Here is a 25,519-nt window from a genome sequence, read left to right on the forward strand (position 1 = left end):
ATGTTATACACTTTTTCTTCAATGATTTTTTTATTTTTGCATTGCTTAATTGTTGCAGTCCAAACTAGGACATGTACCCACTGTTGTGGATAGACTCTCCTGGCATCATTATCCTTACATATCTTCCAAACATAGTTCTTAAATCATTCTAGGGACTTTGTACTGGGGTGAATTTTGACTTAGACGCTTGAGATAAATTGTTTTTCTGTCTCTGGAAACATCAGCATGTGAATGACGGAGTGGATGAACTGATGGTGGGAATTAGGACTGAAAGCCCTGATTTCGCAATGTGACAGGAAGAAAACTCAGACAAGGATAGTATAGCATTGTAATCTGGTTCTGCTTTTCATCTTGGCTGTTTTTCAGGGAGAGAGAGACGAACAGCAGAGTTTGCTGGAAAGCACATTCATTTTCACAGCTCTTTGTATGCTCATCTGCAGTTCAGGGGATTTAGTGATCCAAATTATGGTGGAACATATCTTTAATCTTTCCCCAAATCCAGACAATGTGTGTGAAAACATACATACCCACAAGTATTTTTTCTCTTATGCTTAAATAGAGAGATAGTACTGCTTGACTTCACAATCTCTACCCTGAAAAAGTTCTGACCTTTTCAGAAACAACAGAGTGGATGCTGGTGATACATGTGTTACAATACTTTTCTGTCTCATCCTTTTGGCATCTAAACTCTCTATCGTGGGTATCCCTGGAAACATGACTCTTATCCTTTACTCTTAGGTACACATCCAAGGCCTGAAAGCTTTCATAGAAAACAGAGGGATTTACTGCTTTCTAAGTCATCATAATAGTGTTGCATTGCAATGTCAAAGAGGAAAAGAAAACCACAATAGGGAATTTGTTGTTAGCAAAATGTCTGTATTAAAATACAAAGAAAACATTCCTGTGGACAACAGTAATTAATAAACTCTCTTTTGTGTTGGTACTAAAAGCACTGCAAGTTCAATTTTCCAAACAGACCACAATGTTTTTGAGGAATAAATTCCACCACTGTCATTCTGAAAGTCTCCTTAAAGAACAAAGATGTCAGACAATGATACCATGCATCCTACCAAGGTTCCAGCATCATCACATTGGTTTACTGCAGCATGTCCCATCAGAACTGGGTTAGATCTGAACACTGCTTGGAGACGGCAAGCTCACAGGGCCTCCTATTGTGTTAGAGGTGATGATTGCATTGGAATCCTTGGTGTTCTTGTTCATACCCAGGATGTCCACAGTAGTTTGCTGTGGTTCGGTTTTCCTGAAGATATTTTTCATGGTTGACTGGAAGTTGTTGGTGACAAAGCAGTAGACAATAGGGTCCATGCAGCTGTTGAGACTACTCAGAGTCACTGTTACATGGTAGACAAGGACGTTGACATTGTGGGACATGTCTGGGTTGATGGAGATCGCTACCTGTTGCACGTGAAAAGGAGTGAAGCAGATCATGAAGATGATGAGGACGGTGACAAGGAGCTGCACAGCCTTCATTCTCCTCTCCCGACTCTGGTGCATGAGGCTGGGCTTGGACAGAGCACACATAATCCTGGTGGTGAAGAAAATGATTATGATGAGGGGGAAGAAGTACTCGCAGACCATCAGGACCAGAATCTCAGAGATGCAGCACTGGGCAAACTGTATTGCCATGATGAGGATGGAGAAAGTCACTACAGTTGCAAAGATCCAAATGAAGACACAGATCCCCTTGGCACAGGTGGGATTCCTCCATTTTCGTGAGGCTTGCACCTGTACGATAGCCAGGTAGCGATCAACACAGATGCACGTCAAGAAGAGGATGCTACAGTACATGTTGACAAAGTAGCCAAAGATATGAACAAAGGAGCAATTCAGGCAGTCCTCTGCAGTATAGAACATGATGATCCGTACAGGTAAGGAGAAGCCTACCAAAAGATCGGTAACAATCAAGTTGATGGTGTAAATAACAGAGGTGGTTTTTGTCTTAGTACGGAAGCAGAATACATACAATGCCAAGCTGTTCAGCACAACACCCACCAAGAAGATAATGGCATTGACAACTATCAGGGCAATCCATAGGCTGTAAAATTGTTTGTACAGTTCTTTGTCAGGGTGGATGAACTTGGAGAACATGTAGATGCTGGAGTTGGGTTGCTGGGTAGAGTTGGTATGGTCAAGAGCTGACACTTGGGTGGAGGAGGTCGGCATGGTCATTGCTCTTTCCAGCAATCTGGAAGAAAAGATACAGGGATATACTGATGTGTATGTCACACTGCAGAGCTCAGAATATTGTCATATAAGAACATTTTAACCAATGTATTTGCACAGCCTCAGTACTTATATGTACTGCTGTACTCGATAGGCATCTTATCTGTCAATATATGAAGTGGCAGGCTGGGATTATCCCTCATTGCTAGGAAAATATCTGCTTTTATAACAATTCTAGTTCGGTGGTTCCAGCTGGGTGTTTTGGAGACAATGTACAATCTCCATCTCAAGCTGCTCCTGTTTAAAAGTGATTTTAAGGACTGTGCAAGGACAAAGACGTAAGCTATGCCAAATGGAGCAGAGAGAAGAAGGAAGAATTGAGGTGTGTGGGTTATGCTTGGGTCAGCCACGTGGAAAATGGTCATTGATACAACCACAGCCCTATCATCTGACTCCTAGAATATTGCGCCCCTTTCCTTGGCCAGGTGATCCCATGGAGAGCTGTGCACAGCAGCATTTTCGGGAATTGTGAAGCTTTCCTAAAATCAAAGGATGGCTTTTTCCAGGAAAACACAAGCAAGTTGTGTGGCATTTTGTAGGTATCTGTGCTCACAGCAACAGCAGCCAGGAGATTTCAACTAAGGGTGTCAGCCACTACTCCTGCCAAGGTTTGACAGTTTAATTTGCAAATCATTCCTGACTTACACACTATTTTAAACTGATTTGTATATTAGAAGATAAAAAAAGAAAAAAAAAGCCCAATATATACAGAGACTTGGCTGGTTTCAATAAAAATAAATGGTTGAAAAATGTCTGGAATATCTCAAAAGAAGCTGAACAGGACTGTGAAGTTAAAAAAATCAGCTTGAATCAGCAGAGACTAATGTTGAAAGATTTGAGTTATGAGGGTTTGAAATCCTTGCTACCAAAGAGCCAAGTGCAAAAGGGCTGGTAGACAAGGAGCTGCAAACACATCTTCCAGCACTTGCAGAAAGTTTTTTCCTCATTTTCATGTGGAACTTCTTATGTTCCAGTTTGTGCCCGTTGCCCTGTTTTCTGTTACTGGGCACCACTGAAAAGAATCTGGCTGCATCCATCTTCCCCTTTGAATATATCTCATTGATGAGATCTCTACTTAGTTTTCTTTTCTCCCAGTCTCAGGTCTCTCAGCCTGTCTTCGCTTTCCTTTGTTTGCAATAAAAACACAACATTTGATGGCTTTTCTCACAGTCAAGGATCCACTGTAATGCCCAGGTCTTTTCCAGCAGAGCAGTTCTGAGCCTGTGCTGGTGATAGGGTCATAGGATGTTGCTAGGCAGGCTTCTGTACAGGACTGAGTTGCCAAAGAATGGGTGCTTTTCTGCTCCTTCTCAGCTTGGAGAAGGTTTAAAAGTTTGGTAAATTGTCAACCCTTGAGATCAAGAGTCCTCATGGGATGCCATAGCCCAACTCTGGTTTATCTGTATGGTATTTCCCTGCCTACTCCTCAGGGAAAGTCTCGTCTCCTCACATTTTGTGCCAAGGATGCTGTTAGGGAGTAACAGGAAAAATGGGACCCAAGACTGGCTGAAGGTAGTGGAGTTGCAACGTGTGGCATCTGAGGAAGACCCATGGGGAAGATGCAGAACGCTAGCATCACTTTAAAATGATTTTCTGATATTCTCACCATTTGATCTACTCTGTTTGTTTGTGTGGCTCTTTAATTACAAAAACAAACTGAAATGAGCAGATGCCTGGATCTGCTCCCAAGTTTCCCTTTGCAGATGACATCAAGGGGAACACCACAGAAAGCACTGCACCTGTGCAAACCAGGAAATACAGACATTTTTGCTTCTTGAATGTGGCATATCTGTGTTCATACAGACAGAAGTGAGCAAGGGGAGAATTAAAAATCACTATCCCATCCCCTAGCAGGACCTTGAGGTTTTTAACTTGTGTGGACAATAAGGCGCTTCATCCCATTGTAATAGCAAGGCATTGGCTGTTTTCTCTGATTTTATGTCTTCTTGGTAGCTTGCCTCTTACAGAAAGTATTTCTTCACTCTTAGATCTGTTATCAGGAACACCTGATATTCATCTTACAGTTTTCTTTTCCTATTCCGAGTAACTTGAACTGCGTCTCATCCTCATAACACTAGTGAGGTATCCAGAGCATTTTAGACTAGTAGGAAAGTATCACCTGTGAGCGTCATATACAGTGTGCTGGTTTACATAGTTCCCTCTTCCCCCAAATCCCATGTGCAATGAAATAAACTCCAGATACTGCAATCACCCACACAAATAACAGGCAGCACTTTATCATTGTAATGGAGGAACTATGCTAGAGCTGGTGTCTCTTCCTACTCTACTGCTGCCCTGTTTGGGCTCACAATACAAGCAACAACACGAAAGAAACCCTGACAAATTTAAGTAATTCTGAAGAGTTTCTTACTGACAAGCTATGGTAAAACTGCTCTGGGGCTGCAGTGGGAAAAGTCTTCCTCTAATCAGATTGTTTCTGATGAATGTTTGGGTAAATGGCATTTTAGTTTGTGGGACTGCTCTTATTACATGGCTCACAAGCAGAAAGGATGGAGAGCTGGACTGGCAAAGCAGCAACATTCCTCTGAGTGCTTTTAATGTGATGGAGCTAGACCAAACCCTTGGTTAACAGCTACTAAGTATTTTTCCATTATGGGTCTCCAAACACTTGACAAAGGTACATGGCCCCATTTTGCAGCAGGCTAAACAAGGCACAGAAAGGCAGGCTGACCTCGTGTGTGAGGAGAGACAAACATTTCCAAAGCCTTCCAATTTTGCCTTCCTCCCCTCATTTCTGAGTCCAAAAATTACTCCAACTAGGTCTGTCTCTGTTATCAGAAATACTAATGCAGGTGTTAAAGTGGATCAGTTCAGCTATGCATAACCATGGAGCAGTCAGTGAAGGTTGTGAGAAGCTTTGCAGCCTCTGAAAACCTCTGTTTTGCTACGGTCTCGCTATTTATGGCTTGCAGCTGTAGCATGAGCTCATGAAGGGCTACAAGAAATAGTTACCTTTTCTTGCAGAATTAATAGCCCTTTGCTACCCCTCTGACTAAAATCTCTAGAGGAATTGGAGCTGGGCTTTCTTCATGCCTAATTCACCCCCTCATTTCCCCAGATTTCAATGGAAACTCTGTTTTATGGAGCTGGTTGTCTGCAAAATCTGTGATGGGTAAACATGCACCCTTCTGAGCGCCGTATGAACATGCCAGTTGACCTATGCTGTTATATTATACCTCTCAGGCTGGGTTTTGTCTGTCTGGCTGGGAGGCTGTGGGTAGCATTTCCTTAAAAGTACAGCAGGCATCTGGGTAGAAATGGGATATAGGGAGGGAGGGCGACTGGAGGTTGAGCTGGTTTCCCTCGTTTTGATAAAGGTTCCTGCTCAGCACTGGGAGACAGGGACTTGCTCTGAAATGCTTTCTTATCATTGCATGACACAACAAATTCCATCGTTCTTGGGCCAAATAGGAAACAGATGGTCACTGTGCTGAAACCAGGACCTGCAATCTCTTCTTTTGATGCTTGGAATCCCACTTGTTCTTTTAGTGTGGGCAACTCAGTGCTACGTCTTACCCCAAGAGGATATGCTTGGCCATCTCGTATTTCTTTCCACCCAACTTTTAGCTCTGTATTAGCCTCATGCTTCACCCTCTGCTTGCTGAAGTCAGCTGGAGTTTCTTCCTTGACCCATGGTACTTTTGGGTTGAGCTCAGCAATTCAAATAATGGGATACAAAAGAAAACCCAGATCAGGCAACTGAGCTTTGTCCTGAGCACTCTCCAAAAGTGTTATTTATTGGTGTGTACTGATAGGATCTTTGCACACAGAAGGAGAACAAAAGAGACGTGCAGTGGGATGGGGAAGATGAAAAGGACATTCGTAAGTGTTATTTAGCATAAACAGCTTCAACTTTTCTCATCTCCCTGTCCTGAATCTAATCTGACCTGACAAACTGGCTCCTCTCTCATCTCCCTGTCCCCCTCACCCTGTCCTGTCTGCTAACCTTGCTCTGCTGCCTGGCATGGAGGCAGCTTGTGTTTAGCTTTGCAGTCTCTCCGTGTTTAAAGTTCCATAGGTGATTTATCATCCTGTTTATAAATGAAGGGTTAAACTCACTCTCTTTCGGTTTAAATTGTATGATTCTCCTGGCAAGCTCTCACTCAACTCTGGCTCAAACTGGCCAAATATGGTGTTTTTCTACATGTTGAGGACTGGCCCTAAGCGTAGTAGAGCTCATTCTGTCAGCCTGGGGAGGGTGGGTTTGCTGATCGTGGGAATTGAGGGAGAAAGAGAAAGGGAGAGAAAGGGAACAAATCCAGCTGATAGAGGGGATAGGTTCCCATCTAGCTCCCATCTGTAAGAAGGGAGCTATGTATGGGGGAGAATTATGCCGTTGCAAAGCAGAAATGGGGCTATTCCCAGGGTAGGGAGGACCCCACATTTGAGGGCAAAACACAGAATCGTAGAATGGCTTGGGTTGGAAGGGACATCAAGGGTCATCAGGTGTTCCAACCCCTCTGTCGAAGGCAGGTTTACCAATCACTAGACCAAGTACTAGACCAGGCTGCCCAGGGCCCCATCCAACCTGGCCTTAAACATCTCCAGGGACGGAGCATCCACAGCCTCTCTGGGCAAACTGTACCAACCTCACCACTCTCTCAGTAAAAACTTCACCCTAACATCTAATCTACATTTCCACTCCTTTACTTTAAAACCATTCCCCCTTGTCCTGTCACTATCTAGCTGTGTAAGAACTTGATTTATCTCAAGTTTGTAAATTCCCTTTAAATACTGGAAGGCCAGATGAGGTCTCCCTGCAGCTTTCTCTATTCCAGGCTGAACAAGCCCAGTTCTTTCAGCCTATCTTCACAATAAAGGTGCTTCAGCCCTTGGAACACCTTCATGCTCTCATTTGATTCCAGGACATGATGTCTGCTAGAAACTTCCAGGACTAAGGGTGGCTAGACAAAGTGTGTGAAAAACCTGACTGGGGTGAATTGCAGTTGAAAACTGTCACATTCAGTCCAAGATAGGATTCTTCCTTCTCCTGCAGTGCTGTGGAACAAACAGGTGTTTTGGAGACTCAAAACACACATCTGACATGGTGGGTGCCAGACAAAATGACACCTGTTTTTTTATGAGTCAGTGTCTTGATCAAAACATTGAATCAATGTTTTACCCTGGTTTAGATGGTTATTAATAGCTTTTTCCCATGTGGACATCTGGTTGTATTAATGAGGACTTACGTTCCAACTCTTTCCTTGGCTCCAGAATTTGTTTGAATTTATCCTTTCATTTCTGCCTAATTTCCTGAAAATTAAGGTGATCTTTTTCTTCTGCCAAATTTTGGTATAAATTAGCCAACAAATCGGAAAACATTGGGAAGCCAGAGGAAGCCAGAGCTGACAAACACACAGATAAGTACTGAACAAGGCCAGATTATCCTTGTTTCCTCTATTATGAACCTGCAAAAAGTTTACTAAATCTTTCCTCAACACATCTTTTTATTTAGATCTTCCCTACACAGTCCCAATGCATTGCAACACTGCAAACATGTTGGATGTCTTCTTTTCAAAGAAAGAACTTGGCTTGCTTCATTATTTGCCTAACATTAAATAATTTCAGATTTATACCAAATTATATGTTACTTCTGGCAGAACCAGCCTAACTGAGGATAGATGGTAACTGATTGCCTGAAGACCATGATGGTCAGCATGTCCCAACTTGTCCCATGGTTTGAAGAACCATGAGGTAAATTACTGCCTTTGCCTGGAGCCTGGAGGAAGGTGTAAAAACAAATTCTTATGCCAGCAAGAGGGATTAACACCCACCAACCCAAACTTTTACATTTTTCTAGCTGTGTTTGAGAATCGGATATCCCATCTGGGCAAAGGAAAAACTTAAACGTCCAGTCCCAAGGCATGGCCAGATGCTGTCCTTCAGGCCATGTAAACAATCACAGCCTAAGGATGTGTACTGGGAGGATAACGCAATGTTGGTTTGTGAGTTGATGTTTCTTTTAAACCATTTGCTTCCTGTCTGATGGTGCCAGTGAGGCTACATGTGGTTCTCCATCTCCAAGGCATTGACTTGGGTGTTGCCATGAGTTATAATTTGATTTCTACCCCACCTCATTCATAGTTGAGTGCTATGTGCACACAGGTGTACCCCATGCTCTCTAGGAAACGCACTGTCAAAATCAGGTCCTCTGTGCACAAAGAATCCAACTTCCAGGTTTGGCTGGGGATGAATAATAGCCTGTGAGTGGCTGTGCAATAATTTAGTCCAACAGGTCATCCAAGTCCATGAAAAATCCCTTCCACTTAGAAGAGGGGGAACGTAACCCTCCAAACTGCATTCCTCTTCTTCATGGAGCAAAATGACCAGGAGGGATGTTGCCTGGCTTGAACTGTCTTCTCTCTGCATTTGGGCTTAAGTTGGTTGTTTAACACCAGCTGATGGATCACCAGTCCGTGACACCCCGGAGACAATCTGTCTTAAATCCAAAAACTGCTGCATGGTTGTCTTTCAACCCTGTCCAGAGCATGCATGAAAAATATGGACTGAAGCTCCCAAAGGTACACAGAGCAAGCAATTAATGTGCTGGCAGATTTCTTCAGAGCTTAGAACTACTCTATGTCCATTTGTAAGAGTAATGCCTCAGTCTTTGAAAGAAGGAGCCTAGATGTATGTATAAAGTGAACAAAGACATGGGATTGTATGCGCAGGTTGCAGGTCTTCTGCCTGCCTCTCTGTACCCACACATGTGCACCCATTCACAGTGGGCACCCAGAGGTCCTTCAGCACGTTTTGATAAAGCTTATTGTACGGATCACCTTAGGAATGCTAGTAGAGGCTTTACACCTCCACTTGCTTGTTTTTGTCTCACTGTGTTATAAAGTCCCTCCTGAAACATTTAGATGTCTACAATGACTTATAGATTCTGTAGCATTTTCTGTGTCTTGCTTTTCTATTCTACCAGATCCTGACCTTGGAGTGATGGAATTCCTAAATGTATTGGTGAATTCTTTACGAATCATGTTAGCATTTCAAGGCTCTGGGCAGCCTGCACATAGCTAGAGTGTTTAAACTAGATGATCATTGTGGTCCTTTTCAACCCAGGCCATTCTATAATTCTGTGATCTCATAGCCTGCCAGGACTATACCAAGTGCCATCTGTCATCTACGTCTCCACAGTAGACTCTAAGAGAAATCAGAGCATGACTTCCTTTTTGTATCCCTCTCTATCCTTTGTGGATCAGTGTAATATGAGGGGAAAGTACATTCTTTTTGGGGAAAAAAAAAAAAATTACTAGTGGCTTTATTTTTGGTCAAAGCTAAATGTGGAAAGAAACTCATGGAATTGGAGTTTTGTAGGGCTAGCCAGTAGAAATGGAATTGTGCCTGTCTTCTTGGGAGGTTGTAACATTACAAAAGAAATGTATTTGAGTTTTTAGGGATTACAGTAATCCATCTAGCCTTTCAAGGGTGCCTGGGACGCAGTGCTAGAAATGTTAGTTTGGAATAAAAATGATTGTGGCTGTGCACGAGGAGAACCCTGCAGTGAGAATTACTACATTGGCACAGAGAAAAACTTCACAGACAAGTGCAAAAGCATTGCAGGAGTTAAAACAGAGCAACATCAGGCCTGTGTGTTGCTGCTTGCTTTTTGAAAAGGAAATTCTTAATTGCAAATGTAGTTGTCTGTGAGCACTTTTCCCTCTTTCTGCTTTCAGCTGTCTGCTGGCTCCATCCGTTGCCAAGAAGCCTGAGCAGGACAATGAGGGAAGAGCAGCAGTGAAGTTTTGCTGTCAGGCAGTACTTGGGGCTCTGTATGGTCCAGAACAGAAGAAAGCCAGGCTCAATCCCTAGGGAGCACTGGTAATGGAGGTGATACAAATGCAGGTAGGAACCAGGGGGATTGAGCAGGGAGGCATCCCAGGGCAGATTATCAGACTTAACCCTTTTGGAGGCTGGTTGCTATGGTTTCCCGTGTTAGGCACTTTAGTCACTGCACTGTGCAGATAGAACCCCCCAGTGCCTTTGGGGATTTGTGAGTTTGGGATTAAAGAGATTAACCTGGAAAAAGTTGAGGTGTTAGCAGGTGTATTACTATTAAAGCATTTCTTAAGAGGTGTTGTAAAGATCTTGGAGAGAATCTACTTCTCCTTAGAATGAGAATCAGCACAGCCAGAGATAAAACAACCACAGCCCTGGCAACCTTGTTCCTAGCAATGCATTGTCTCTTTTCTGGCTTCAAAAGCCTGCATACAGGTCATTATAGAATCATAGAATCAGAATCACTGAGGTTGAAAAAGACCACTAAGATCATCTAGTCCAACTGTCAACTCATCACCACTATGCCCCCTAAACCATGTCAAGGAATGCATACACAAACGAGACATCACCCCACTCCTCACAAGAGCTGGCATAGTATTTTTCACCAGGCAAATTCAGCATCTTCACACATCTTTCATCACCCCCATCTCCTTGGGGAACAAAGAAATAGCATCGCACTGCCCTCAAACCCCAGAACAGAGAAACTCATAATGCAGAAACCTCCTTGCAGCCCCACTGTTCCAATGGGCACCTCCTGGTGAACTTCCACACCTGCAGCAAGTACAGAACCACGGACATCTTCCATGTGTTCGACAAGATGCCATTCCACCTTCCAGCGCTCCATGATAGCCATGCTTTCCATTCTAAGTTTGGGCTCAGGTCTTCAGTGACTCCCTCCTGTCCCCTTACTGTTACCTCTTCCACATCATGCTCCCCTGTTCCACTCTGACCACTGTCCCAAAGCATCTGCTGCTGCAATCCTTCTGATATATTCCTCGACCAGGACTGACTTACCTCTGGCCTGATCTCTCTTCTATGTTTGAAGAGCTGCTGGTAAGAAAATTTCCTTGTGGACTTGAATGCTATTGCCCCAGGAAAGAGACATCTGTTCCTACAAGCAGAACTGGAGTGACTACAGAATGTGAAGAAATGCCTAATCTCTCTCTCTCTCTCTCTGTCTCCCCCCTTCTCTTCTAAATATAGCTTTGCAACTAATGGGAAAAAATACACACTCCAAAAAAAATAAAAAAAATAAATAAAAAAAATTTCCACTTGTCTTTAGTGTTCAGAATTTCTCCCGAAACATCTGGCTCCTTGCCCTGAAATCTCTCTGAAATTTATGAAGTGTTGGAAACACTAAAGGGAGCTCCAGCCTTGCTCACAGTGAGCATCTCTACTAAACTAATATTGGTGTTGCTGCACCACCTGCCCCCTCCCCAGGTCTATTTTCCTATGTCTCTGTGGGAATGAAATCTCCTTACTGAGAACACTATCAGCTCAAGGCCACAGCAATGTCAGGAGAAAAATACTTCTCTTTTCATCTTCTCTATATGATCTGGGATTAGACAGAAGTATTTTCAGAAAGAATCAAATGCCACTTCGAACCAAGCTGTCCAGACCCTGAGAAAAGACCTGGCAGAGGGAGATGAAGTGTGAGCTTACATGTTTTGGTGACTACTGGCTCCAGTCATTAGAAAGAGATGTTAATCATCTCTGACCATGGACTAAATTGAAGTTACTGAGTGTAGATGAGTTGAGATTCCACCACAAAGACCCCCAACACATTCCTGCATCCTCATCCTGCCCTTCCATACTAGTGATAGAATCATTGTAGTTATCATAGCAGAGAGTTGTGTGTTCTTACACCCCTGGCTGCAGTATGGAGCTGGGAGTTGGACTCAATGATCCTTATGGGTCCCTTTCACCTCAGGATACTCTGAGACTGTATGTAACTGGGCACAATATAGCAAAGTATCACTATGCTGAGATGGGCTCAAGGTAAACGACCATCTTTCAAGATGTCCCTGTTGACCAGTACTGTAGGGATTCAGATCTCTTAAAGCCCCCAAAGTCCCTCTCGTGAGATGATGCTTTTCTGTCTAAATAGGATACCAAAAAAACCATATTCGGTGGGGTGGGGCTCTAAGGGGGAAATAACAGATGTTATTTCCAGGAAGCGTTGCAGTAGATTTGGAGATCCCTCCTGGGAAAAAGGACAGAAAAAAATAAAGACATTATCACAAATTTAATTATTTAAGAGGACAGGGAGAACAGATAGGATTTTAATGTCAGCCCTGAACTGTTTTTTTCCTTGTTAATTTAGATAAAGACAACACTGATGCCAACACAATAAACATGCAGAATATGGCCCATAACAACACAACGGGATCAACTGGGAGGCATCGAATTCCAGGTCAAGAGGCCAAATCCATAAATAGAGGAGAGGTAGACTCCACACGTGTCTCTCACTAGAGCACAAACAGTAGCTATGGATATTAGAGAAAGTTGACCTCATTTTCTGGAATTAGTTTTTCACCCTTGAATCTTTCCCAGGAAAGCTGAGCTGATCTTTTTGTCAGGATATGTTATTGATTTCCTATTTTGAGTTTCCTCACAACAAGCAGCAGATTCTTCCTCCAGTTTCAGGAACATCCTGCTTGATTATCTATGCACTGATCCAGACATCCAGCCTTTCACAACTATCCTCCAGCTCAGCCACGTGCCTTGGATCTCATCTGCTTTTCACTTCCTTACGATTTGGAAAGGGAGTGTGATTGTAAGGCCTCCATGAGTCATCTCTAGATAATAAACTTGCTTTCACTTCCTTCATTCTTGGGGATTTATCAAGGGGAAGAATGAAAAAGAACCCACCTGTTTGTTTGACCTTATTGTTCTTATTGTCTCTGGTGGCAAACATTTATGTTTTCCCCAGTCTAACAAAACTGTTATGTTTAAGGATAAGTTCTCTGGATGTGCAAATGCAGGACTGTAAAAAGAAAGGAGACCTTTCTCCAGAATGAAGGAGACCTTTCTCCAAAATGAGTTACTGATATCTATACTCTGTTCATGTGCCTGGTCATTCTTATATGAGGACTAGTTTGTATTTGTACTCCTGTGTAATGCCTGTGAGCTTTGTTCCCGTCCCTTGTGCATGGGATAATGAGTGGCCTGCACTCCCCCACTATCTCAGCCTCTCTCTCCTTGCCGAATTTAGAGCTAGACTTATAGTGGCAACAGCTGCAAAGTTTCAAGTTGTGCCTGAGATAGAGCAGAACATGCCGTATTGGGAAGCAAATGCTGCTGTTAAGGTGGAGAAGGCACATCCGGGTTCTGGGCCACACTTTGTCCCATACACGGTTCCCACACTTGACATCAGGAAGAGTTGCAATTGTAGCTGATGAAGCTTCTACCGTCTCTCTTTTCAGATTTTATGATGCTCCCAAAGGGAGAAGGAAGGTAGAAAAAAAAAAAGGAAAGCTTAAATAAGTGGAAAATTTTCAAGCTTGCTGGCTGGATATGCAACAATATTAAATATTGCAGTGGGTGTCTTGTGGTTGTAAGTGGAAGATGGCACTTATCAACTAAAATGAACATGTTGGAGAAGGAATAATGGTCAGGACAGGAAAGGGTGCTGCTGGCCATAATAATTCCTCCTAATCCATTACCATTAGCATATAAAATAGAGATTGGATGGGGGGGCTTCATTTAAAAGCACAGAATATCAAAGCAGGAGACTAGGCAGCTCTAGAAGAGGGGATCAGGAGGTTGATACTATTCACCACCCTGGGAGATATCTTTTCTGTTTTTGTCAGGAGAAGGGAATTCTTTTCCAGTCACATTCAAAAAGCAGAGCTGAGTTACCCTTCAAGATTGAGACTGGGCTCAGTATAGTGAATTTTTGAACTGACAAGATGGGCAGGATTGGCTCTCGAGATATTTCTGTTGACTAACTCTGTAACGACCCAAACAAGACTTACATCTAAACATGCCTGTTTTTGTCAAGTTGAATTTACTCTCTACTTTACTGAGTACATCCTCAGAAATTCATTCGCCAGTGGTGAAGGAGAGCTTCTACCCAAGAAGGTCCTGGACCCAGAACTAGCAGAATCAGAGCTCCACAAGTTGAGAAGCCCTCATCTGTGGTCACGGAGGACAGTGAAGGATAGGATCCTCACTATACACTATACAGAGAGCCCAAGAAGTATGCGATCTAATCTATCTGGGAATCCTCTTTTGATTAGCTACTTCAAAGACCATGAACTCACATGCCCTTACACAACCTCCATTGAACATTTTCTGATTTTCCCACCAATACAAATGTTCCTGAAATGTTTGTCTACTGTCTTGCTCTTCTATCAGGCAGCAGAAGAATCAGAAAGGAAAGTGGCCAAGGAAATGGCCAAGGTCACAAACTTTAGCATATCTTCACAAGCCTGCTTGCAGGAAAGGTTGCCCAGCTCATGTAAATGCAGGGTGGATGAAGAGGCAACAGTAGATGTGGTCTGCTCCCTGCCATGTGAGTGAATCTGTTATCACAGCAGGAAAAGTCAATTGCATGGAAGAGAGTCCACATTCCTTTTACCCTCCACAACAGCTCTTCCCTCTAATTAATCTGTCCCAGAATATCCAGAGGCCTTAATAATCTCTGGAAAACACTCATGTATACCCCTATGGTATGTGCTGAACACAAGCTCTGCATTCTTAATTCACTACAGCCTAAATGGCTGTTGTGAGATGCTGTGAATCAGATGCAGAACTGAAGACTCAGAGAACTGGTTTGATTCCCACAGATGGTCCAAGGGTAGAAAGGAGTCACCTTTCACAGAGGGCAATTGCCAAGAAAGCTCCACATAGCATTTGGGTTAGGTAAAATCTGCAGACACTGAAACTCCTAAAAAATGTGTAGGAATGTCCTTCATTTAAAAGGGGCCCAGCTAACCCCATCATGCTTCCTTACCATTAACGAGTGAGACGTGTGTTCCTTTCCCCTGGAAGGAAAACCTTGGACAGCAGTGTGGGAACATTGTCAAAGGACAAGGAACAAAACACTGGCTTCTGTCCCAGTCCTGCTGCAGAGTATAATGGAGCAGAACAGGGTCTAACAGGTGCCAAGCTCCTGCCAGATGGATTACAGCACCTGCCCTAACATTTACTAACATGAGAATGGGGGAGAGAAGCAGCTATTTGGTGAGAACAACTTGTAGCTATACAGACTTGGTGGGGCTGAGAGGGACCAGGAGGAACACCTGGCTCGTCATCCTATACCCAGCACTGACTTTGTGCACAGGGGTTGGAAACACAGCAGGATCAGAAGGTAAATGGAACTGCACAGGGGATGAGGTGGAGTCTGTGCCCTTTCCTCATTCTTGCTCCATCACCAGTGCAGAAAGAGAAAAATCCCTCCTCTTCATAACTCACAAACTGGTGCTTGTTAAAAGGAGTTGTGGCAAGTGTGTGGATCTGAGTTTTCCCTGGATACTTTAGCAGAGTCCATGGGAAGCTGACTTGAAATACCCAACAATCTTTCCCCTTCATTAGGAAACATATTAGCAGAGGTTCAGGTTTGATATTAGGAAAAAATTATTCTCAATGCGTGGTAATGTCATGTAGTGGTAATGCATTGGAACAGGCTGCCCAGGGAAGTGGTGGAGTCATCGTCCCTGGAAGTGTTAAAGAAAAGGGTAGACTTGGCACTGAGTGTCTTGGTTAATAGGCGTGGTGGTGACAGGTTAATGATTGGACTGGAATAATCTTAGAGGTCCTTTCCAACCTTAATGACAGCTGGATTCAAAATTGTTGGTAGCCAGCTTTGGGCTCATGGCATTTTTTCCTTTGAACCCTAGCAGAGGGAGATGTGCCTTTAGCTTCTGGGCTGTTGAGAGGCCATTCTTTGCTATTCTTGGATATAGTGATTGAGGCATGCTGTGTAGGGCTGTTTGGAAGATCAGAGATCCCCTTGGAATCTGAGCTCTGAAATATTCATGATAGTTAAGCCTAAAGTGGTAGCTGGAGGGGTTGTAGAGAAAGATAAGAGCTCTTTGCACTGAACTCTAGACAAAACCCACAGGGAAGAGACAACCTTTGTCTCCCAGAACTTGTACCTCCCTTGCAATGCCTGGGGACAAAAGCACAAAAGGAGCAGAAAATACAACCATCTTCTGCCCAAAGAAAGCAAGCATCCAACTGCTTCCCCTGGCCATGCTCAGCATCGCAGGGCTAATAGTATGACTCTCAGCATGAGAAACAGAGACTGTGTTGAACTATAAAAACGACCCAGCTGCCCCTATAATCACAGTTTGTAAGGGCAGCTGTACCTACCTGACACGAGAGGCTCAGCAAAGAGCAGTCAGTTTCCCATGCCAAGGCACTACTCCAAAATCCCAGCCACTTCCCAGAACCCACTTACCATCTGCAGAGAATTGCAAAGGTCAGAGGGACCATTATCCATGGCCCTGCCACTGAACAGGCTCCCATTTGCGTCTTTAGGCAGGGAGGGAGATCAGACAGTTGCCATATGGGGGGTTCCTGCTGATGGGATCCAGCTGTGATTTGTCTGTTTGATGAGGAACAGGGAAGGACAAGTGGTTCTCAGAGGAACCACTTGTTGGGTGAGTCAGGCATGAGAGAGAAAGAGTGCGAGAGCCAGTTTCCTGCCTGCCTGCTGCATTTTTAGGAATTGACTTTTCTGACCATTGCCTCCCCCTGCATTTCTCTCCCCTGTTCACACCAGTGAGGTTTCCTGCATGGATCCTCAATCAACAAAATGAGCTGGAGAGACCCTTTGGCAGCTCAGCAAGGCATGTCATGTCTCAACAAACCCTTGCTATCCAACCCAGTTGGGATCCCTTACAGTGTGCCTCTCCTACCTTTGTGTCTCCCTAGCCCACCTCTGACCAGCAGCCACTTCTTGCTTTTTAAAATTTTTTTCTTCCAGCTATTTTTTTCAAAGTCTAATTGCCAAGAACACGATGTCCAGCATCACAACCTTACCCCATTCCCAGCAAAGTAATTCCTGCTGGATTTGTTTGTCACTGGGTACACAGGCATGTTGGTGCTTGGAGGGGAATGCTACACAGGCAGCCAGGGCTTTGGCATTTCTCAGGCACATGTGCTTGAGAAGGTTGGGCTTATGGAGTGGCTTTTTCCCAGCAGGAATCAGTAGGAAATCAGGGATACCTGCACTGGGATGTAACTTGAGGGCTGCCCCTGAGTACCTCTCAGTGCTCAACTCTTGTGTTTGAAGTGATGAGAAGCACAGCGTGGTAGGGCTGAACCAGAAAACCTCAAATTGAACACAGGAATGGGAGCTGTGGGGTTTGCATCATTGAAGATTTCCAAAAGCTACCTGGACATGGTCCTGGGCACCCTTCTGAAGGTGTCCCTGCTTGAGCAGGGGTTGGACCGCATGGACTTAGAGTTCCCTTCCAATTTTAACCATACTGTGATTCTGTGATTTTGTGAGCACAAGATGAGGCTGTTGGGTACTGAGGACAGAAAGGACATTCATAGACACATAGCAAGCAAGCAGCAGGGACCTTAGGGGACCAATCTGCTACCTCCACCTGCTCTGATTTAGCAGACCTGGCAAAGAGCAGTGAGATGCTTCCAGGACCATCTGTTCAACACTGGGATTCTTTGCCATACAAGCAAGATGTAGCCTTACCCACACCCTGATGCCATACAGAGTCACAGCAACCATGAGGAAGGTTGCCAACTCAGAAAATCTGCTTTTTGGCTCCATGTTCCTCAAAAGGGTTTAGAGAAAATCACATAGCCTCTCTGCTCTCTCTCTGCAAACTGAGCATGCTAATCCTTCTCTCCCATCCCCTTTGTTTGCCTGGTTTGTAGAGATTGTGAAGGCTCACGGCAGGGCTGGCTTTTGTTAGATGTACACAGAGCTCAGCGATGCTCTGATCTGGAACAGGGCAGCATAAATCTGGCAGATTATCATAGGAAATTCCACAGTGATGAAAAACTCTATAGAAACATGAAGAAAGGAAGGAGCCCCATTTGGAAACAAAACAAAACAAAACAAAACAACAAAAAACCAACCAACAAACAAAAAACCCAGAAAAAAAAACCGACAAAAAACAGCCATGTTTCTGCTGCCTGGGTACAAGTAATTCTTAAAATTGCTGCCTCTGGAAGGAACTGGTACATTTTCTCATTTTTGTTATTTTGCAGGGAGTGTTTTTCTTTGTGTTTTCAGCAGTTAGGAATTAGAGGTTCCATTGCTGCAGGCAAGTACTGCTCCTAGGGATTAGGCTTAGTTCATTAATATGGATATGTACTCAATGACTCTCCCAGATCCTGATGGTCCAAACATAGAGATCTCCTTGGGTCAGGATCAAACTGATGTCATCTACCTGGGCTTGTGCAAGGTCTTTGACCTGATCTGACACCACATCCTTATCTCTAAATCGGAGAGAGATGGATTTGAAGAGTGGACTACTCTAAGGAATTGGTTGGATTGCTTCAGCCAGAGGGTTGTGGTCAATGAGTCTATGCCCAGATGGAGGTCAGTCATGAGTGGTGTTCCCTCAGATGTTTGTCTTGGGATCAGTACTCTTTAACATCTTTATCAGTGACATAGGTGATGGGATCGAGTGCATCCTCAGCCATTCTATGATTCTATGATTCCATGATTCTATGACAGCTACTGCTTGTGTCTCCTAGGGCAGCTTTCCTTAGAGGACAGCAGAAGTCTAGGTAGCTGTAGGATCACCTCACAGTGCTGGAGGCAGAGTTTAATCCCATGGCTGTAATACAATCCACCTTCCTTTGAGCGAATTCCACTGGCTTCTTTAAAATAAAAAATCCAGCCTACTTTGGTTGCTAAACTGGGCTCTGCTTCTATGGGTGTCTTTCCATTTTCCAAGAAAAATAGACTGCAGGCTCTGTATTTTTAGATATGCCATCTGATCGCAGCCAGCCATATATCAGTCCCAACACTGTGAGTCAAGATGCTGAGCTCCAGAGCAGAGCTCCCTTGGGCAAGAACAAGTGGCTCGAGCCATCCTTAGTATATTAATAAATCAGCACGTGTAGAATAATCATGCACTTTCCTAGGTAAGCAGCTCACAAGGAATCATACATTTGGGATTTATTGCTGCTGGTGTCCTAGTAGCTCTGATTCTTTGGGTGAATTTAGTACTGCAGTGAGTGGGAGGCAAGCAGCCCTGGTACGAGACAGCCCTAATCTAGCAGGGGCCAGAGGCAGCACTGCTCCCCTTCCTCTCCCTGTCCCAACAGCAAGTGGCTCCTGATGTCTGATGCTTGCTATTTCAGTCCTGGGCATCCTCTGGGGTGGCTGCTGGTCAGAGTGAGCTCTGCACTTCCTTCACGTGGCTGCAGGCTCTGACAATTCAGTGACCTCAATCTGTGTGGCTGAGATATGCAAAGCATACTCACTTCTTTGAGTTAGATGATGAAGTCCCTTCCAACTTGGGATAATTCTATGTTTCTATGATTCTGTGATTCTCTTCCAGCAATGCTGAACTTATTTGTGAGTGGTAGAAGAAGGAGTATCTTGGGGACAGCATGTTTCTTTATGCATTCTTGTTTCGTGCAAACCTGCCCTGTGCAACCTTCCACCATGACCAAGAGAAGTTGTGGATGCCAGATGATCTTTTAGGTCCCTTCCAACCTAATGCATTCTATAATGAAGGTCTTATGACCCAGCCTTGCAAGAGTCTGTTCAGCTTACCCTGCACAGATGTGGAGTTATCAGCCTATTAGAAATCTCTATCCCTTGCCAACTTCTTTGAGCTCTCACAAGTCTGTCTCGAACCCCAGTGCAGCCTGGAGATGATTTTCTTTATATTTTATCAAGGCTGAGGGAAGCCTTGAGCCTGCTGTGTGAAGAATGGCCTGCCTTGTTCCTGATAGCTTGTTTGCTGTGCTGCTTCATCACTCTAATGACAATCAATTTATCCACATAACTGTTTGCTGTAGACAGTGTAACATGCCTTGACAGCCTGGATTTTTCCTGCAGATATATTGCTTGGCATATTCAACCAAGGCAAAAAGAGACAGCCTGCCAGCTGAGGGATTGCAACTCTGTGTGACCGCCCAGATTTCCCTCTGCATCCTGCCTGATGAGGACTTTAGTGTCCCCTCCTGCTGTGCCCAGGTGCCCATTTTGCTATGTCCTTCTGGGATCATTGCTCCAAGAGGACCCTGATGGGCTCCAAACACTTGCTGTGGTCTCTGTATGGGATCTGCATGCTCAGAGCTCTGTGTTGTTTAACCTTGCTAATGCCTACTTGTGTCATGGTGGTGTTGAACTGATGGTTGGGCAATATGCTCTTACAGTTCTTTTCCAGTCTTAATGATTCTATGATTCTAGGGTTCTATGAACAAGGTACTCAGATAGAGGTATTTGTAGATGCTCTGGATGAATCAGAGAACTTCAGCAAACCCTCACAGCATCCCCATCCCCAAGGCCAAAGCCTATTTGTGACGGTTTCTCTATGGGGCAGCCCCCAAAACAGACCCTAATCCATCTCTGTGGGCGTCCCAGAGAGAATCATAGAATCATAAAGGTTGGAAAAGACCTCTGAGATCTGTGATGGATTCCCACCATCCCCATCACAGAGCTGACAACCTCAGCACATACAGTTGATGGGGTGCTGTCAACAAGAGCCATACTCCAGCTTGTTAGCTTTAGGGGCATTTCATAGAGCCCCATTTTTTTTCTTGCAGATATTTATACAGCAGGCAGCTGGAGCTGTGAAGAAAAGGGGACAAAGTCATCATCCTTTCTGTTGTGTGATAATGGCTCTGATGGCACTTTTGAGACTTTGATAGATGAGTTGCACATCTTTTATGGATTATGTGTAAGAAGTAATAAAAAATCCAGTTCCTCTGTGTCTAGATACAAATGGCATATTGATCTCAGTAAATATCATGATGAGATTTAACGGCAGTGTCCCTGGTTAATGTCATCCCAACAGTTGACATCTTTTCTTTGGGTGTCACAGATCAGCTCACCCACAGCTTCATCTTCCAGTTTCCATTATTCACCTTTCATGTCAGCCCAATTTATTCCACCTTTGGCTTTGATCAATCTTGGCTGGACTCTGCTGTGACCTACTGGAAGGGAAGAGTTTCTCTACTAACCAGTGAATAGGATTTTCTCATGGGAATCCTTGGTTATTTTGAGTTAAGTGCTATAAATTAAAACACAGGTGTGAAAAATGGAAGGGAGTTGAATGAGAAAGCACAAAGAGGTGGCAAGATCCTTATAATGTTTACAATATTTACAGGAGGGCTTGCTAAGAAGCAGCAGGTGTTCCTCAGGGGGGTCTATAGATTTTGCCCTAGATGTTAAAGGATATTTATTGAGATACACATTGAGGTGATAAATGGTTTCACCTCCTTTTATACCTCACTGGGCATGCATAGAAACCTCCTATGGCAGTACATGGTGTAAAGCAAAGTCCAAGCAGTATGCACTTTGTGTGTTTGCGATGCTCCCATGAGGAAGTTTTGCCTCCTGGTTTAACAAGGGCTCAGGAATTTGGCTGTTTTCATTTTTAGATGCAGGGACTCACATCTCCTTTAAAGGGTGAGATTTCTCCTAATGTGCTGAGTACCTGCCTGATAAAAATCCCTGTTTATGTGTCTCCAGCTCATTAAAACACAGATAGCCAAAGTCCCTTCTGACAAGCTGGAGTACAGGATCGGATCTTTCCCCATGAAGGGGCATATAGTGGGAGGACAGCCCTGCACGAATTGCATCATCTCAGGGCACATCCTCATGTGCATAGCAGGGAGTAGAACCACAAAAGCACTGTATGTGCGCAGGGTGGGATTTATTGCTCTGCTCAGCAGCCTCCCCCATTCTGCTTGAGCTGCTTGTGGGAGAACATGCCATGAGAGGTGTTTCATGTACAATTCCTTCCTTGGCCTTTACCTCCTTTTTCAAAACAAGGGAAGGAAGACTTGTAGGGTGCACGCAGGGGAGGGAAGAGATAGCTCTCTCTGTTTTTTTTTATCTCAACACACTGTGGAGAAGGCAAAGGAGGCTTAAATGGAGCTAAGCAAAATGTGCTGAATTTATTAATTAATTAATACTTTAACTGGCCTCATATCCTTATAGGAAGAGAGGGGGAAGAATAGGATTTACTTTCCCATTTGTGTGTTGACAGAATGCAAAGGAGATAGAAGAGCATATTTCGTAGTAAAGAGGCTCCCACCCAAGGCAATCCCTCCCTTGTGCCTGTGGATGCTGTGCATGTAGATGGTGGGCATTGCTGCCTCCTCTATTCCATGACTGCCCAGCTTTCTGCTGTCTCAGGAAAGGGTTTGCATCATGAGTTGAGATGCAGCCTTTGCATTTAATCATGGGCGACAGAGGCATTTGCACCAGTGGTTTTCAATTGGGACTGTCAGGCATAATTAATAGGGATTGAACTTGCATGCCTGCTGCATTTTGCTTCTGAATGGGGAAGTTTCAGCTGTGCTGAAGGAGCTGCCATTTCAGGAAAAGGAATGGCTTTTTGCTGAAGAAGAGAAATTGGTTCTGGCACATGAGAAATGTTAGAAGAGAAAGCACCTCGTGTTACCAAAACATAGCTGAAACGAGTCCAAAGAGCTGCATTTCTAATTCATCACACTCTGCCACTGACTATAGTTTGTGTAAATGACAGGAGATGCTCTCTTTATGATATACTGCAGGCAGACACGTCTCAGCCAGCTGTGCTTGCTGACCATTCATCCATCTCACCCATCAATCGCTTTCCCATTCAAGAGAAGCCAAAGTAAGGGTGCTTTCTATACCATTTCCATGATGAAAGTTTTCTGCTTCCTAGCTCTCAGTCATAAATAATTTTGAGCCCTTTCAGAGCACTTTTTCATGTCCTGAGTGTAAGGGCTTTGTTTCTAGCTCTTTGTCTCTATGCAGGGACACCTGAAACATGTATATGCATATGTTGCTGGGCTTGATAGAGGTAGTCAGGATATGGAGATACACCAGAAATACTCAGTTTTTCATATAGAATCATTCAGACAGTTTTGTCTGCAGCCTGCTTTATGCATATCAAGTGTGTATTCTCACAACAGTACAAATCTGGCATCCAAATGGACCAGTTCAATAACGAGAAGCACCATTTCCCTTGATGAGACGCAGCACTCAGCACAAGAGATGCTCCTCGTCCTGTTCCTACTTGCACCCAAACCCATGTGCTTTGCTCTCAACCCAGCTTTCCAGAGCTCCCATCCCAATCTTCATGCCTCCAAACTCTCAGTCCAGCCAGGATTACAGCACGCTGCCTTCCTGAGCTGCAGCTGGTAAATCTCCCTCCCTCTCCCCCTTTCTGCACATTCCCGCTGGTACTTACATAGCTTGGATGAGAAAGCTCAGCTGCTGATCCCAGAGCCTGCTCCCGGATTCCTCGACTGAGCGAGAGCGCACTCGCTCTCCAGCACTCAGCCCAGCACAGCAATACAGGAACCAGACCTCTTGGGTTTACTTTTACATTGACGTCAGTGTCTTTCCTAGCCTCCGCGGCTTGTTTTGGTCAAAGGATGTCTTCAGAGTGAAGGGGAGGAGTGGGGAAGGGAGAGGAGTGAAGATGAACTGGAGGTGAGTTTTTGTGATGAAGGCATAGAATCATAGAATCATTTGAGTTGGAAGGCACCATTAAAGGCCATCTAGTCCAACTCCCCTGCAATGAATAGGGACACCTACAGCTGGATCATGTCTCCAGGGGTGGAGCTTCCACCACCTCTATGGGCAACCAGTGCCAGGGCGTCATCACCCCTATTGTAAAAACTTGTTTCCTGGCATCCAATCTAAATCTCCCCTCCTTTAGGTTGAAATAATTTCCCCATGTCCTGTCACAGCAGACCTTGCTGAAGAGTTGGTCTTCTTCCTTCTTATAGACTGCTTCAGAGATCGAAAGACTGAACAGTCCCAGCTCTCTCAGCTTATCCTCAGAGAGAAAGTCCACATCTCTCCTGTACTGAGCCCTCCACATCTGGACACAGTACTTCAGGTGAGGCCTTGCTAGCTCAGAGTAGAGAGGCAGGTTCACCTCCTTTGGCCTGCTGGCCATGCTTCTTTTGATGCAGCCCAGCATACACCTTTACATCCCCCAGCTTGTACTGATAGTGGAATTTGCCATGACCCAGGTGCAAGACCTTGTACTTGGTTTTGTTGTAATTCATGAGTTCTCCTGCGCCCACTGCTTGAGCCTGTTTGGGATGTTTTGGATAGAATGACAGAAGAAAGTTGAACCTATGTGTAGATAATCTGGATAAGAGGATGCTGGAGGCATGAAACCTGCATCTGTACAAAGACTTGTTTATTACTTGTACCAGGGAGTTCAAGTCCTGCCTTCTCCCAGCTTCAGTAGCTGTTTGTGCTGGGTCCAAGGGAGAGGGAAAGAAGGATGTCAGAAGGACTGAGAGAGCTCTGATCCTTGCACAATACCACATGAACATAGCAGCCATCTTTCTATGCTCAGGCGAAGTCTGTGTTTATCTCCAAGGGAAGAAGAGGTGCAGGTTTGAATCACTTTGACCATCACGAAGGATGGCCCTAAAGATGTAGGCTTCATGAGCCATTAAGTCGTAGATGATTGTACACTTGAATGTATCTATATATGCATGCAAAGCAGCATTTTACACTGTACATGTCATATTTGTTGTATTCAGATTCAAGCACCTGATCCTCATAAGTTTGGAGAGCACTCATCTTCTGTAGAGATCCTGCTCAGACTTACCTTGTGATTTTTGATGTATGGTGAGCACATCCTTCCTCCCACTCTGTGCAGTGGACATGTGCATGGACGTGTGTGTGGGACATGCATGACACCAGTGCTTGTGAGAAATCTGGAGAATACCAGCAGAAATTGGTCCTAAGAACAGGATCTCTACGATTGGATTATTCACAGCAAATTAAACACACCTATGTTTAGGACTTCTTTCTGCTCGGGAGTAGAGCCAGATTTTTTGTGTGTGGCCAAGCAAATTCCAGGAATTCCAACATAAAGCTTTCACGCCTTTAATGCTGATGGTTTTTTGTTAAACTCATGAATACTCATTCACTTGGGTGGTGTGATGCAAATGCTTGAGCACTTGGATGTTAGAGACACATGTAAGGGTGAAGCTTGGTTCTATGCCATTGCACAACCACAACAGTTAACCCTGTAGTCTTCCTGGTTTTTGGATTACCTTTCTATGATGCACTTGTCCAGGTCTTAACACAACTGATCTGTCATCTTTTATTTGGCCATCTACATAATACCTTGATGCAAACCATTCCTTGTTATCTCTCAGGAACAGGTGCTGGGATTAGTCTGGATGAATGCAAGCATCAGCAATCATAACGGCTTCAACCATATGGTTATACCACTGCAGTTGGACTGGTCAACCCTTGGAAACTAGTAGTCAGACCTTGCAGAGAACAGGGATTTTTGAAAAGAAAGTATCAGCTGGTACCACAAGAATGACTAAGTTGTACAGG

The 25,519-nt window shown here is 44.2% G+C and overlaps 1 protein-coding gene across 1 annotated transcript; it reads right to left on the reverse strand.

Annotated features, from left to right (window-relative positions):
* Window positions 1–252: 252 nt before the first annotated feature.
* Window positions 253–23,511, reverse strand: GPR20 (G protein-coupled receptor 20). Its single transcript, XM_003205317.4, has 2 exons — window positions 23,391–23,511; window positions 253–2,206 (listed from the first exon to the last, which is right to left on the reverse strand). The coding sequence occupies exon 2, from the start codon at window positions 2,188–2,190 to the stop codon at window positions 1,126–1,128; it is 1,065 nt and encodes a 354-aa protein (XP_003205365.1). The 5' UTR covers window positions 2,191–2,206; window positions 23,391–23,511; the 3' UTR covers window positions 253–1,125.
* Between the last annotated feature and the right edge of the window lie 2,008 nt (window positions 23,512–25,519).

The sequence above is a fragment of the Meleagris gallopavo genome, chromosome 3, assembly GCF_000146605.3.
Source record: "Meleagris gallopavo isolate NT-WF06-2002-E0010 breed Aviagen turkey brand Nicholas breeding stock chromosome 3, Turkey_5.1, whole genome shotgun sequence".
NCBI classification, from domain to species: Eukaryota; Metazoa; Chordata; class Aves; order Galliformes; family Phasianidae; genus Meleagris; species Meleagris gallopavo.